General features: G+C 34.7%; 3 protein-coding genes across 5 annotated transcripts; all 3 read right to left on the bottom strand.

Annotated features, from left to right (window-relative positions):
* Positions 1–129: 129 nt before the first annotated feature.
* Positions 130–8842, bottom strand: Dnapol-alpha73 (DNA polymerase alpha subunit B). Of its 2 annotated transcripts, XM_076310613.1 has the most exons (7): positions 8603–8842; positions 7943–8159; positions 7788–7836; positions 2367–2467; positions 1078–1872; positions 777–992; positions 130–712 (listed from the first exon to the last, which is right to left on the bottom strand). In XM_076310613.1, exons 1-7 carry the CDS (start codon positions 8679–8681, stop codon positions 394–396), a joined length of 1776 nt encoding a protein of 591 aa, XP_076166728.1. In that variant the 5' UTR covers positions 8682–8842; the 3' UTR covers positions 130–393. The 2 variants fall into 2 exon arrangements, with proteins under 2 accessions (XP_076166728.1, XP_076166729.1); XM_076310614.1 differs by lacking the exons at positions 7788–7836; positions 7943–8159; positions 8603–8842 and adding an exon at positions 4556–4914 and having other exon boundaries at positions 134–712.
* A 155-nt stretch (positions 8843–8997) lies between these two features.
* On the bottom strand, positions 8998–11926 carry Dppiii (dipeptidyl peptidase 3). Of its 2 annotated transcripts, none has more exons than XM_076310611.1 (4): positions 11740–11926; positions 11199–11496; positions 9372–11121; positions 8998–9300 (listed from the first exon to the last, which is right to left on the bottom strand). In XM_076310611.1, exons 1-4 carry the CDS (start codon positions 11910–11912, stop codon positions 9149–9151), a joined length of 2373 nt encoding a protein of 790 aa, XP_076166726.1. In that variant the 5' UTR covers positions 11913–11926; the 3' UTR covers positions 8998–9148. The 2 variants fall into 2 exon arrangements, with proteins under 2 accessions (XP_076166726.1, XP_076166727.1); XM_076310612.1 differs by having other exon boundaries at positions 11726–11860.
* Positions 11927–12433: 507 nt separating this feature from the next.
* On the bottom strand, positions 12434–14004 carry LOC143145592 (DNA repair protein RAD51 homolog A). Its single transcript, XM_076309113.1, has 2 exons — positions 13674–14004; positions 12434–13573 (listed from the first exon to the last, which is right to left on the bottom strand). The coding sequence occupies exons 1-2, from the start codon at positions 13761–13763 to the stop codon at positions 12638–12640; spliced, it is 1026 nt and encodes a 341-aa protein (XP_076165228.1). The 5' UTR covers positions 13764–14004; the 3' UTR covers positions 12434–12637.
* Positions 14005–14275: the final 271 nt, after the last annotated feature.

The raw sequence follows: 14275 nt of genomic DNA on the forward strand, positions 1-14275 counted from the left end.
GAAATAACAAACGTTTAGTTTCAATTGAATTTCTTAATGTCTTCGGAAGAGATATACATTAAAAAAAAAAAACCAACAAGTTGCAGCAAGTATCTGAATCTTTTTATTAAAAAAAATAATTCTTTTTCTTCCGATATTCACTACCAAGTAAATATAAAAACAAAAAAATACTTTTAAACTGCGAGTTGTCACAAAACAAACGCTGTACATACTTCCGTTATGAGAGTATCATACCAGGAGTAAAGACTAATAAAAATCACCTATTTAATAAAAAATGGTCGAGTAAGAAATTAGTAAAACCGCGCTTTTATTATTGTTCTTTGCAGTCGTATTTAAAACAAGAGAACGCAAGAGAATGTAAAGTGGAAAAGAAAGTACATTGACAAACGAAATCTAAACTTTCGCAATCTCACAGGATACATTTTTCGGGTCCCATTTCCCGTTACTGGCCGGCCGTACGCACAATTTGGCGTAGATATATTTTTGCAATCGTTCCGGATTTAAAACGAGGCATTCGTTAACTATCTTGGCATAGTATCTAACATCAGAGGGTAAAATCATTATATGAGGTTGTCGTTCGAAACAAGCATAGTTCTTCCAAAGCGTCGTATCGAGATTCAGACCCGTGATAGGTGGGTACAAGGGATAGAACGTAGCTTGGGACAACACATGATCGGCTAAACGGCCGAGTCTGTCCATGCCAGGTGTATTCCTAAAAAATGATTTATTATAAACGAATTCTCAACGGTGTCGCCTAGCTATGCCAATGAACTTACGATATTTCTTGCTGTCCTAGATGTCTGAGAGTATCGACAGAGGTTACTCCTATTTGCAAACCTTCCACGTTTATTATACACGGGTCTGGCATAGAATGCAGATTCGCAGTGCTCGATCCAATTTTGTTCGTATATATCTCGAATTCCGGTGTCGGAAAAACTGCATCGTGATGCGCGTCCCGATTGGACGATACTAATACAACACGCGTGGACAGCCTAAATTACAGAGAATCATTATGAACAAAAATTACGAAGCGTGTGGATCTGTTCCTAGCGTAACGTTCAATAACAAATTGTATACCCTCGTAAGCATTGCATAACTCTCGACAAAAGTTTATCAAAAAAGTCTTGATAAGTATCTTTCAAGGTGCCGTTCTTAATCTCAGGATGGGTGTACTCTATAAAAGGACCGACCAAAATCAATACATTTGGCTCGTCTTCGACGACACATTCCATTAGATCCCATAACGGTTGGTAGTTCAAATTGTCCGTAGTTGTGAACGGACCGATCGCAACGTACACTCTCAAGTCTTTCGATAATTGTGGAGCATCGGCCAACGGTGCGTATCCCTTTAGGAACAATTCGTTCACCAGTAGAACGTTTCCTGTAGTATTGACACCTTCCACCGCGACTATTTGGCCCGGAAAAACCGAATAATGCTTGATACCGCTGAGATCCAACCGGACAATAGGCGCGTTGTTGTGACCGGTGGACCTCTTGCAGCCTTCCAGCATCACCGTCTTGATACCGGACGATTTATCGATTATGGTGAATATTCTGCCCCATGTTCTAAACGCTGCTTGGCTCACGGACAATACGTTTCGCACGTAACGCACGTTGGAACTAGTGGGTCCAATTTCGTTCCAAATGTGGCACAGTCGCTCACCAAAACTTTCACAACTGCTACTGAGAGCTACCTCTTGTTTGGACAGCATTTCGTACATGTATACCACATCTTTCGGTACGTGAGGATTATCGGCCTTAACGATCGATACGTCATACTCGTTCCGCTTCTTCCAAGAATGTACATCTGGACCGAAATGCAAGAGAACTTTGCCTCTAACGGTCGTACTTGGGGCACGATTGGGCACATTTCTGTAACAAGGATTACAATGTACTGGATCGGCATTCCGAATCGCAGGCGAACGTATCAGATCATTCCGTAAGCAATAATTTCGTTTCCGTTCAAAGCATTTTGTAAATCTCGTAGCTCGTTCGATTCTTTATTTTTTTTTTATTTTTTAGCTTTAATTCGTCGACTATTCCGACGAAGTAGAACCTCGACACTTACGTGCAAACACTGACTATTGCGTTGCGTTGACAAGCAGAAACAACGGTCCCTGAACAACAAGTGAAATTGGAAGTATCATCCATTTGAGACAGAAACGGATCGCTAGTAAGAGAGCGACGATTACGCGAGAACTCGAAGCACGATCCACGGTACAGTGGGGATGTATTGTGTAGGGCTCCGTCTTATTGAATCGATTACCTCGATAATCGCACGAATCTCGATACACGGAGGTATTTTCAAGCCTGTTTTTCTGCAACTATCGAGGTTCTACTGTCCTTTCAAATAATGCTCCGCTTACACTTTTGACGTGTAGGTTGATGGCGAAAACGTTTGGTCCACCGCTCGTAATTTACTTTCATTTCCGGTTTCTGTCGTCGGGCTTCTCACTCTTTTAATTTGCTTGGAAAAAGAAAAGAGAGAAAGACACAAAATAAATTATACCAACGTTCATATATATGTGTATGTGTGTATATATATGTATTAAAATAATAATAATAATCAACCGCGGTTCCCTGAAATAAAAAAATATCGGGAGAATTAAAAGTAAATCGCACAATGTCCCGAGAGAAACACAGACCACCGTAAACGAGTATGTATCTAGTCACGAAATGAAATTGAAACGTGCACCACATTCATACTCGTCTATGGAATCATCTGTTTCGCGCCGTACTCGGTTCATTCGAACAAACAATTTTTTCAACGTACGAAAAAAATCCAAAGACGACGAAACTATCGTACGAAATTTCTTCACAATCACCGACAAAGCTCCGATGTTTGACCCCGAACGTGCTTAATGAGTGTGGATCTAGTCACAACTAAATCATCTGTGCACTAGACCTTCACTCATTTGGCAAATTCGGGAGGAATTTTTCGCATTTTCTTCGCCCCCATCTTGTTCACCTGTTCACGATCTCGTATTATAAAAAAACGCTACAGTTTTCGAAAAAAAAAGACTTCGAAGTAAACGCAGGAAAGATTTTAAATTAATAATGCGTACAATGAAGGAATATAAATAGTTATGGTGGCTCGCATTCAGGAGTTCAACGCAACGAGAAAGGTTAACTGTTGTGTTAACCTGACCGTTCTTCCCGCTTGCGTTATTACGCATTATTTCAATCGAGTTCGGACTATTTCTTGTAGTTCGCGTTCGATACTATCGCATTAAAACTGAAACTCGTCTTTCTTCGACGACGATCAACCCACGAGTTTCCCTCGTCTGTTTAAAATTCCTTCGAGAAAGCTCCCGTGACTTATTCCCGATGTTCGATAATGTTCTTGTATTCTCTCGAAAAGAATCGATCGAAAAATAATATTCTCAATTCCACTCGCAGAAGCGTGAGTTACACCGTATATATATATATATATATGTATACTGCTACTCGTTCGAACGTTAAGAGGAGACGCGAACGTTGGGGAATAATTCATTCGAACGATACTTGCTGTACCAGATCATGTAAAACTTTGGGTCGATCACCGAGAGCCTAGCTATGTTCCCTTTCCCCCTCTTTCACGACGAGTAACACACCAGCAGCAGGCCGAGGAGACTATTTCTCCTTCTATCCCTCTCTCCACGAACTAGCCGCCCCTGGCAATCTTTCGCCCCACTGTTCACAAAGATACCGTGGGAAATAACGCGAGGCTTTTACCAGATACAGTTGTAACCAGCCACGGAAATAATTCGTTGGGGATTCGAGTCGTTTTTAAGCACGAGTATCGATTATTTTTTTTTTTCTTCTTCTTCTTCTTCTTCGAGTAGGCGCTTCGAATTTCTCGCATACCCCGTGCAAGATAGAACGACGAGGAGCGAGAAATTAAAGCAAAAAGAAAGAGGAAGGAGATGGGACTGTCGGTTGTTGGTCAATTACACTTAATTGGTAGACGTGAACAGCTCCCTAAGGAACCAATCTTTCCGACCGAGAGCTGCTCAAGAAAGCCATAGTTAGCTTAAGCCTAGGACAATCGTGTTATCGAATGTTATTTGACAATTTAGAAATCGATCATTCATCGACCAGCGAAACCGATTGTACGACGCGCGCGAACAAACGAACGAACGATTTATGATAATTGTACACTGTAATTTTAAAGAACCACAACCGAAACGGGCCTTACGCGTGCCGAGTAATCGTTGCAAATAATGTTAAGACGATACTATACGGACATAGCCGATTTGTAAGATACTTTTCCGCTGTAAACTGTCCGGTATAAAACGATTCCTGAAATCCTTCCAGTTACACCGTCCCTTGTGCGAATGTATGCATGAGAGTAAAGCAAAGTAAACCTTAACGTAAATCAAAGACAGGGTTACCAACGATAGTGTACGCGGCCTTAAAACAATCGTATCGCGTATAAACGCTGGCGCTCGCGCAACACAGTCACATGCGTGCGCTTGCATTGATATACGCGTGTGCATGAACAAAATATCACTAGCGCGAAATTATACGTAACACCGAGCAATAGAGATATATCGAATTGAAGAGCGTATAGTACCTTAAACTTATTCGATAGCCGAAGAGATCGCCTTTGCACGAAAGACCTTGAGAAAATCTCAAAAGAAACGAACGACACCGAAAGACGCATGGGACACAACGAAGCAACAGGTTGTAGCGACGCGACGCTCAGGACTCAACGAAACGGTCGACGGCATTCACGCACGCGCGCGCGGGCGCGTTACACTCGCACACAAATACGAGATCTTCTTTCTCCCTCTTTCGTCCACACAATGCTAGTCTCACTCAACACGTACACGCATGCGAGCAGGCATGTGAGCGTAAAGTACAACAAGGTTATCCGCGAATTTTCCTATGTCGAAAGCGAACTAATAAGCAACAATCACATGATTGTAAGAAACGATCAAAAAAGAACGAAACTTTACCCGAAGCGAAGTATATTCCGTTCTTATGGGCTCAATCTGACACGATTTCACACGATAAACGTACAATTACATTTCATCATACCGATCCGATAGAACAAAAAAAGACGAAAGAAATCGAAACACGAACAATAGCGGCAGCGGTAACAGCCAGTAGCAATAGCAACAGGTCGTTGTGACGCGAGGCGCTATACGATTGGCGGAATGACTTTCGAGTATGAAATTCACTCAAACCGAATTCCATGATGGCCGACGCTCCGGTCAACCGTTTTAACGTGTAATGCACCACATCGTACACTTCCTCCCGTTGGAATATACCGCTGTATATGAACCATTCGCTATGGTCACAATAGTAAAATATCACAATTTGGAGCTGACCCGAACAGAACGCAAACTCCACAATGAACCGGCAAACCACTGTACGATACACTCTGAATCCGCGTGACGCGCTGACAGACAGTCGGTGGCGTCGTCGATTCGACGCCATAGAGAGATGTTCGCTTACACCCGGCGTTTTTTTCGAAAGTACAAACGGATATTTCATTGCACAGAACATAATATGTAATTCACAAATGATTACCCGATTAATTTTAAGATAACTTAAAAACCGTACATGAGTACGTGAAAGGAGCAACGCTTCGTTCGGAAAACTCTATGAGAGCACGCGCACGCGCGCATCAGGATGATAATGGAGTCTGGGTCCTTGAAAACTGAAATCGTACCCTTTGAAGAAATCTGGTCAGCTCTCTTAGATGGAAGGAGAACCCCTCCCTATGCGATTCCGAGGAGGTACGCTGTCCTTTTTCCACCAATAGGAATGAATCCGTCTATCCCCCTCCATGGAACAGTGTCCTTTGTGGGAGACGGGAGAGAATGGAGAGGGGATAATGGCGGCAATCTACCTGGACGATTTTTGTGGCGGGAATTACGGTGCCTCGACGAGATCGTACAACAACGCTTTGCTTCGGGATAAGAAACCACCTGCCGAGGGAATCACGTCGAAAATTTTACCCATACCGTAAACATTTGACGTCGATAGTGAAGCTTAGCAATATACAACACAATATTTTGCTTCCTGATACATGTCGTATGTCTAACGATAACCTTACATTACAATTTCGTTAGAATTTATTATGTATACAACAAGAAAATGTACTTTCCGCAGAAGAGAAAGGCTAACGAATGAGAATAGTGATGGAAGCATGAACCACGGTAAAATGAGTTCGAATGTAATGTAAAAAAGTTATGTAATAGATTTAAAATACACCACAATGGCCGTTTGCTTTGCAAAACACCAATCAGGATTCAAATAAAAAGTATATGCATCTGGAACTTGAACGTTCGAACAGAAAAAACGTCATTAGTTTGAAGTAAAAACTACAGTTTATAAATGTTGAACATTTTCTAATTTTTTTAATCGATTTTTGTTGCATTTTCGTATAGTTCCTTTAAATGTAAATAAAATTTACATCGTAAATAAATTATGAAAATTGTAACAAAAACTAAACAAAGGATAATAAAATAATCCTATAAAAAGATATTTTATTCTACTTTGAAATCGAATAAATTATCGGAAGTGTAAATTTTCATCAGAAGATTTTAAAACATGAAAAATCATCATTAAATCAAGTAAATAGTTCATTCTATCGGTGTAACATAATATAGCGGTAAAAATATTCTTTCTAGTCTTCGCACGATTTTGTTATACGGAAACCTGAATGTTCTACGAAGAATTAGATCCACAGGTAGAAATCTTACGTCATTGCTACTATAGACCATAGATCGACCATAAAGAATGTAAGACAGTGTTGCCAAAGCGACGTAAATCATTGCAATGCCAAGGTTGAGGTTTCACATAAAACGTATCCTTGTCCCAACGATATAGTGCACTTTTGGCTTCGTTTTTTAAAAAACTACTAACGATTTGTAACATCTTCTGTTGGATCCAAATTGTTAATTTGGATAACATTCATTTTTTTGTTAAAAGATTCCTTTACTGAATGATGCACGTGTAGCAGATACAGATATATACGAATTTTACGTACATAAGCACTACATATTATTTACTACAAACTTAAGAAAGTCTAAAATGTATGTAAAACACAAATATTGAAAAATATCATATTTTTATATGATATTTAATTATAATTTTCCATAGACAAGTGGTAGCCTCTTAGTAAATTCACGATGTGTAACGTAATTTCAAAGATAAAGAAAATATTTTGACCGATATGAAAACGTCGTGTCTCTATAAAACTTGCGGCGAGCAATAATATTAAAATATTAATTTATAAACTAAAAATAATTCTATGAAAAACTTTCATTGTACATAATTATTTTAGTTGTATTACTCGTAAAGACGGAGCAGTTTCATAAATCTGGCAACAATGCCGGAAGGCCATTACAGGGGTGGAGACCTTTCCCTCTAGAAAGAGAGAATAAGGGGAACAAGCAGCTTTTGAAATCATCAAAATAGTCCGCTCGAATTTCAACAATGTATACGCGTAAATGAAAAATGCGAAATTTTAGTGTCAATTCAATTCGAGAAACGTGTACGACAAAATATTTGTGAAACGTGTTTATATGTAATTATCACTTAAAATTACTAAACTTCCAACTTTTTTCTTGCAACAAATAATGTGTTATTTATACATAAAAATTTTTCAGCAAAACATATTTAAAGAATAGAAATATTTAACATATATAGAATAAATGTATCGTAGAAAATATAATTTTGTCATTACATATCACCAACTAAATTATTTATGTAATTTATCATAAAGGATATGGTGTAATGTATGGAAGAACAACAGATAGAAAAAATAATTTATAGATATAATAAAAACTTACCTTTAGTGAGGAAGATTGTCCATTGCTGTATATGTCCAGAACATTGTTACTGTTATAATGGTATGCAACAGATGCACGTAAGGATAATATTTAGGAATAATAAGAAATAAGATTTTCTTTGAGTTTGATTTTGATTCCAACATGTCAAAGGATACGTGAATTCTTGGTTGGTTTGTACATCAATTTCCATATTTGATGCATGCGAAACTGTTTCAATAGAAATTTTCTTGTTTTTTTTAAGTTCTTCCTCTTCCATTTTCTTAAGATCATTTAATGTTGGACTGATATTTAGAGAATATGAAACAGTGTAGGAAACCCATAATTCCACAAACGTTTCTTCATCAATGCTATAAGCATGACAAAGCTGAAGACCTAGTTGAAAATATTTTATCTACAAATTAACTGAATGAAAAACATAATATTGTCAATTCTTATGTGTATTAGGAATGTAAGTACAAATATGAAAATGCTTACACTAGATTATAAGTACATAAATAATATATAAATACATCAAAGTATACTTAAATTATGTACATAAGATAATGATGACTTTCTTTGGATAAGGTTATAAAAAAGTAATTAAGTGTTGTTACCATTTTTTACCATGTACTGTATTTTAAAAAATATATACAACAGTACAAAGGATATTTTTTGTTATAAAACAACGAATATATATCAAATTATTGAAACTTATTTTAACTTTACTGGTTGCAGCGACTTTAAATAAAAAATAATAATCGATAAACTTATTCGCATAAGAAGTTAAAATGCTAATATTTTAACAATATGAATAATCGATTTAATAAGTAACTTACATCTATCAACAACAGATTTATCCGGAACATCGCAACCCAAATCACAGAAGCACGAAATTAACGACTTCTCAGACACCATTTTACTTAGTAAACTACGTTCCTTAGGTTTTTCCCGCCAATCTGGCGAATGAAAGCATGCGCAGTATTACGACTCCTGTCCACGCTGTAGCACACTATGTGTGTAATGCGTTGGTTTATCTAAATTTCGTACATAAAATGATAGTCCGCCTACTTTATAGGATAATCATAAAATATTTTATTTACTTTTCTTATATGTATTTATTTTACTTTTAATACTTCGAAGCTTATATCATAATATATGAAATTTTTATTTAAAAAATAAATGCAAATTGAACGCAAATTTTATTTTACAAACAATTTTCAGTATTTTAGAATGTATCAAAAAAACCATAAGTGATTAACTTTATAAGGTATATTATATGTGTGTTTATACACACACATATAGACACCGTAGAGTATATAATTAAAAAGTTTAATTATTATTATCAGTATAACAATAAATTGTTTTACTGATGCTTGAATCAATTAATTATTTTCAAGCATAAAATGTTCTTTATCTTTTTCCCAAAGTTCAATAAGAGTTTGTGAAGTTTCTGCAGAAGGAAATCTCTCCATCCAAGATTGAATTAATCCAACAAAACTAGGTTCATAGTTTTTCAATTGTACTTCTTTTTCGCCTGTTTAAATTATAAAATCATATTAATACATTTGGCAAATTTCATAATAAATAAAAATAATAAACACAAACCATTTACAAACGTGTTTGATTGTACAAATATTTTCCGGGGCTCTTTACGGGCTAGAACTATATCTCTCCATCGGGCCCATGGATGTGGTCCAGTTGCAGGTACTTTACTGTACTTTTCGTACATTTTTTTGGCTGCCTCAACATCACCTGTACTTTTATAAATTTGTAATTTAGTTAAAAACTCTCCAATTGCTCTTTTACCAACTGTCTGAATCTTAAACCTATCTAGAGTTAATAATAAACTTTTTCCAGGCTCAGTTTCAACGACGTTAACAAAGTCATCACCAGCTTCCATACAAACTCTAAGTAAGACATATCTTGCTTGCGAATGAGCTTGCAACCATGTTTCAGTTGATGGCTGATAAAATTCTAAAGCTTTTACACAGCCATTCCATAATAAAGACAACCAATTTACATATATTATGTCATCCGCTTTAGAACCCTCATGTCCAAATATGCTTAGTATTTCTTTTTCTAAGGATAGATAAAGTCCAACTGCTTCTGCTCTACATTCTTCATAGGAAGATCCCATTGGACCGAACTTTGAATCATATGTTTCACCAGGTAAGAAAAATTTATCTATTATTTCTCCATTTAAAGGATTTTTCACTTTGCCTTTGTCAAAATTATATGAATCAGACTCTAACTGCCTCAATAATTTACCTGTTCCATGACCAAGAAGTTCATGTAAACCAACTTGCACTTCAAAACTAGCAATTCTGTAAGTTTTCATTAGATTTTGATCATTTTCAGTTAAAAACGGTATCACATCCAATTTCATATTCGCAGGAATTACATTTCCCAAAGATACATTCTTAAATCCTTCTAATTGCCTAATTTCATCATAATTTGGAATGTTTATACCTGCTGGGATACCAGATCCAGAGAATGTTAAAACATCTAAGGAAGTAAAGTCGGGTTTTAGGAATTTGTCCTTTTCAAATTCTTTACCCCAAGGAAGTTTTGGTATAAACTTTTCTGAATTACTTACTAAAGTAGCAAATTTTTCAGACATATCCTTTTTTACCATTGCTACAAACCCTTCAAATTCTCCTCTCTGTCCAGCAGGATCTCTATAAGTTTCAATGAAGCCAATATAAGTTTCTATAACTGGTCCTTTATCCTTAATCCAAAAACGAGAACCATCTTTATGGGCCTGTAAAGATCCTGTTGTAAAGTGTTCTACATATTTATTCAACATATTCTTTTCAATTTCATTTGCAGCATATTTTGTTGCCCTCTGTAGATTATCAACAACTGGAATTAAAAGCTTGCTGTAATCTCCTCTAGTAATTTTAAATTTAGCATTTTTAAAGACTTCTTCTGGTAATGTAATATTAGAATCATTATCAGTTTTTACAGAAGCTAGTCTAATTTCGTATGTATCCATAATTCCTGCAGTTTTATTTATTCTTTTAAAACACCTTGCATTGTAAGATTCTAATTCTTTTCCTTGCATAAATTCATTAACTAACTCAGCATCTTTGTCTGTACAATTAGCAGAAAAGTAAGTTGTAACACCTTTATCACCTAGTCCCAAAGATTTCAGTTTTCCTTTTATTGAATACATTACATTTTGAATTTTATTCCAAATATCTTCAATATCCTTGGAATTATCTTTATATGCTTTTGAAACTTTTATTATAGTTTCAAACTTTTCTTTAGGCATATTAGGGATTATTTTACTATCACCAAATGACTTATAATTACCAGCATTTGCAAAGATTCCACAAGTATATACTAGAAAAGCCTGAAAATATATAATTATTTTAAGAAATAAATAAATACTATAAAAAAGAATATCAAAATATATCATAATTCACTTACTGTAAATTCATCTTCACTAATACCACTATTCAATGCAGATTTCTTTAATTCATCTATTGTTTCGGATAAAAAGATTTTATGTAAAAGAGCAAATATTAATGGTGATTCAGGGGAAGTTTGTATAAACACAATAAGACCACCATTCCATGCAGCTTGACTTAAATAATGTGCATATAGTTTTTCATTTATTGTTAGAGCATTAAATGCAGTTTCACATTCTAAAGAAATCACTGATTGTTTATTTGGTAAAACAAATAAGGAAGTATCTTCACTCATTTTTGTGCACAGATGTTTTACACTAGAATACAAAATTGTAATTTATGACTTAATATATTTGTTAAATGCAATACAAACTCGTGTATAAATTCTTTTTACAGATACGAATGAATGCACTATTTTAAAATGAATAATTTACAAAATGTGTTTGAGGTTAAGACGTTTTACAAGAAACGTCAGCAAATAAGTGTGATTAGGCTTCTATTAAACATATACGTGTGTATCTATTGTACAGTTTCACAGATACATACAACAAATAACCCACCAGGAATTCAATTTTTGTCTTGAATGTTTAATTGTTGTATTTGCAGATAAAATTGGTTGAATATTGTTTCCCTTAAAATAAAAATCAACTGAGAAAGGCCGTAAACAATGCTGAAATATTCTTTTGAAAACGATTGTTTGTCGATAAAAAATCCACGTGTGCAAGTTGAACATTGTAATTTACGTTAACAAAAAATAACTATATAATTTGATGACTATATACAGAAACAATAATTTATAGTAGTGAGGGTCATCTCTTTCTATGCATGTCTCTATTCTGTATACCAATTAGTTCGATAAAATCTAAGCTAACAAAATCCAAAATTTATTCGATAGTTCAATTATTACTAAAACTTTTAGTGAAAAATCTAAATGTTACCATAATAGATATAAGATGAATGAAAGCAAAAAATATGGATATAAAATGAACGAAGAATAAAAAATAATGTAATAAATTTATTCGTGATATCAAAAGAAATACTTTATTTTTTACAAACATACATATATAAAAAATATAAAACAGACATGAATTTCCTTATGGTTATATTTATGTATATACAAAAATACTATCTTAGTTTTTCCTTTCTTTTTTGTTGTATTTCTTTTTATTAACTTTTACTTACATAATGTGAACAAAAATGGACAAAATTTTTATTCATTATTCTTTAAATAGAAATTGAAATTATAGAATCAAATTTCTTTGATTAAGTAAACGTCATGAATTTTGCCCATCTCAGGTATGTAATAACTACTTAACTAAATCATTACCTTTGCTTATTTAATATTTTTGTAATAAAATAAGTAACATATCCTTAAAGTGTAATATATGAATAAAAAGAAAGTCATATTTGAAAGTTTTTTCTTATGGATACAAGTATTTATAGGAGGTAAACTTAATATTATTCTTTAACATCCCCAATTCCATCGGTACCTATAGCAAACATTGCTTCACTCTCAGGCAAACAAGGTGAATCATAAATTTTACATATTCTAGTTTCTCCCCTTCCTTTACGTAAATACAGTCTTGTAGTACTTGCATGTGCTAGAATATTACCACCAATTGGTTTCTTTTGATCTCCACCAAACATACTTGCTGCACCATCAACTTGTGCAACAACTTGATTGGTTATAACAACAGCCACACCATGTTCATCAGCTAATCTTAGAAGCATTCTAAGAAATCTAGCTAAATGCATTTGTCTAGAAGCTAATTCTCCTCTTCCAGAATAATCAGTTCGGTACAGACCAGTTGCACTATCTACTATCAATAATGCATATCTGGATTCTGTCATCATAGCACTAGCCTGAATTAATAACTGTGTTTGGTGATCTGTATTATAAGCTCTGGCACAAGCTACATTGTCTAAAACATTATCTCCTGCAACATTATATCTTTCTGCAACAGCAATTAATCTTTCAGGTCTAAAAGTTCCTTCTGTATCAATATAAAGACATTTTCCTTCTGCACCACCCATATCTATAGGTAACTGACAATTGACTGCAAGGGTATGACACAATTGAGTTTTGCCTGATCTAAATTCCCCAAAGATTTCTGTGATGGAGCCAGTCTCTATACCACCGCCCAATAATCTATCTAATTCGCTGGAACCAGTAGTTACGAAAACAATATGTGACCGAGTTTGATGAATTTCAGTAGCACTTTTAAAACCCATTACAACCAACTTCGAAGCTTCTTGCAGAATTTTATCTGCTTTCGCTTCACTAATACCTTTAATGGCAATTAAATGCTTTTTGGGAGCATAAGCTACAGCTTCTACAGTATAATAACCTGCTTCTTCTAATTTTTTTATGTCTCCTGCTGTTATGCCATTCCTCTGAACAAAAAAATATATTCATTAAATGGCATGTGCTCTAGAATTTTATTAATGTCATAAAATACACTTACTAATTATTTATATTAAAGAACCAACTTACTTCAAGAGTTTTAATTAATTTTGCTTGTGGATTATATTCTTCGAGTTCATCCTCAGCCTGAAGGGTGGCTGTAGTAGCTGTAGCTGACATTTTTCAATATAATTTTGTAACTTCTAAATAAAAGAAGATATTTTCAATAAAGGAAAACACATTCAAATCAAGTCTTTACAATGTCAAAATATTGTAACACTATCGTCAGAAAAGTAATTTCAAATCGCACTGTTAGCATAAATATTAACCAAATTTTACAAATTCATATTTTAAACGTGATTAAACATGTATCATTACTCTTATACGATACTGTATAGTTATAAAGTTGATATTGCTACGTTTATTTCAATTTAAAGTAGTACTACAGGCAATGGTACCACGTAATGGGTACAACAACTTGTTATATTATGAAAAAACGTTGAATTATCACCAATCAGTTTATACATTCAATCACATTCTACCAATCAGAAACTGAAACGCGACAATATCTTTGTACCGATCGTACTTAGAATCAAGTGCGCTTTACGTAGAAGAGTTTCTAGTCTGGCGGGAAAGTTATCTGAGCAATAATAGATATATGTTGAAAAATAAAGAAAGTAACCACGATAATC

Source organism: Ptiloglossa arizonensis, chromosome 4 (assembly GCF_051014685.1).
Source record: "Ptiloglossa arizonensis isolate GNS036 chromosome 4, iyPtiAriz1_principal, whole genome shotgun sequence".
Lineage (NCBI taxonomy): Eukaryota > Metazoa > Arthropoda > Insecta > Hymenoptera > Colletidae > Ptiloglossa > Ptiloglossa arizonensis.

Bases quoted from the DNA above. Each gene is read 5' to 3' on its own strand.
- Dnapol-alpha73 (XM_076310613.1), bottom strand. From the start codon at position 8,681: ATGGTGTCTGAGAAGTCGTTAATTTCGTGCTTCTGTGATTTGGGTTGC. The intron at 2,468-7,787 runs GTAAGTTTTTAT...TCTTTTTCCAAG, and splicing joins GACAATCTTCCTCACTAAAG to CAAATTAAAAGAGTGAGAAG. The intron at 993-1,077 runs GTATACAATTTG...TCTGTAATTTAG, and splicing joins GTTATGCAATGCTTACGAGG to GCTGTCCACGCGTGTTGTAT.
- Dppiii (XM_076310611.1), bottom strand. From the start codon at position 11,912: ATGTTCAACTTGCACACGTGGATTTTTTATCGACAAACAATCGTTTTC. The intron at 11,122-11,198 runs GTAAGTGAATTA...ATATATTTTCAG, and splicing joins TTAGTGAAGATGAATTTACA to GCTTTTCTAGTATATACTTG. The intron at 9,301-9,371 runs GTTTGTGTTTAT...TAATTTAAACAG, and splicing joins ATCAAACACGTTTGTAAATG to GCGAAAAAGAAGTACAATTG.
- LOC143145592 (XM_076309113.1), bottom strand. From the start codon at position 13,763: ATGTCAGCTACAGCTACTACAGCCACCCTTCAGGCTGAGGATGAACTC. The intron at 13,574-13,673 runs GTAAGTTGGTTC...TTTTTTGTTCAG, and splicing joins AATTAATTAAAACTCTTGAA to AGGAATGGCATAACAGCAGG.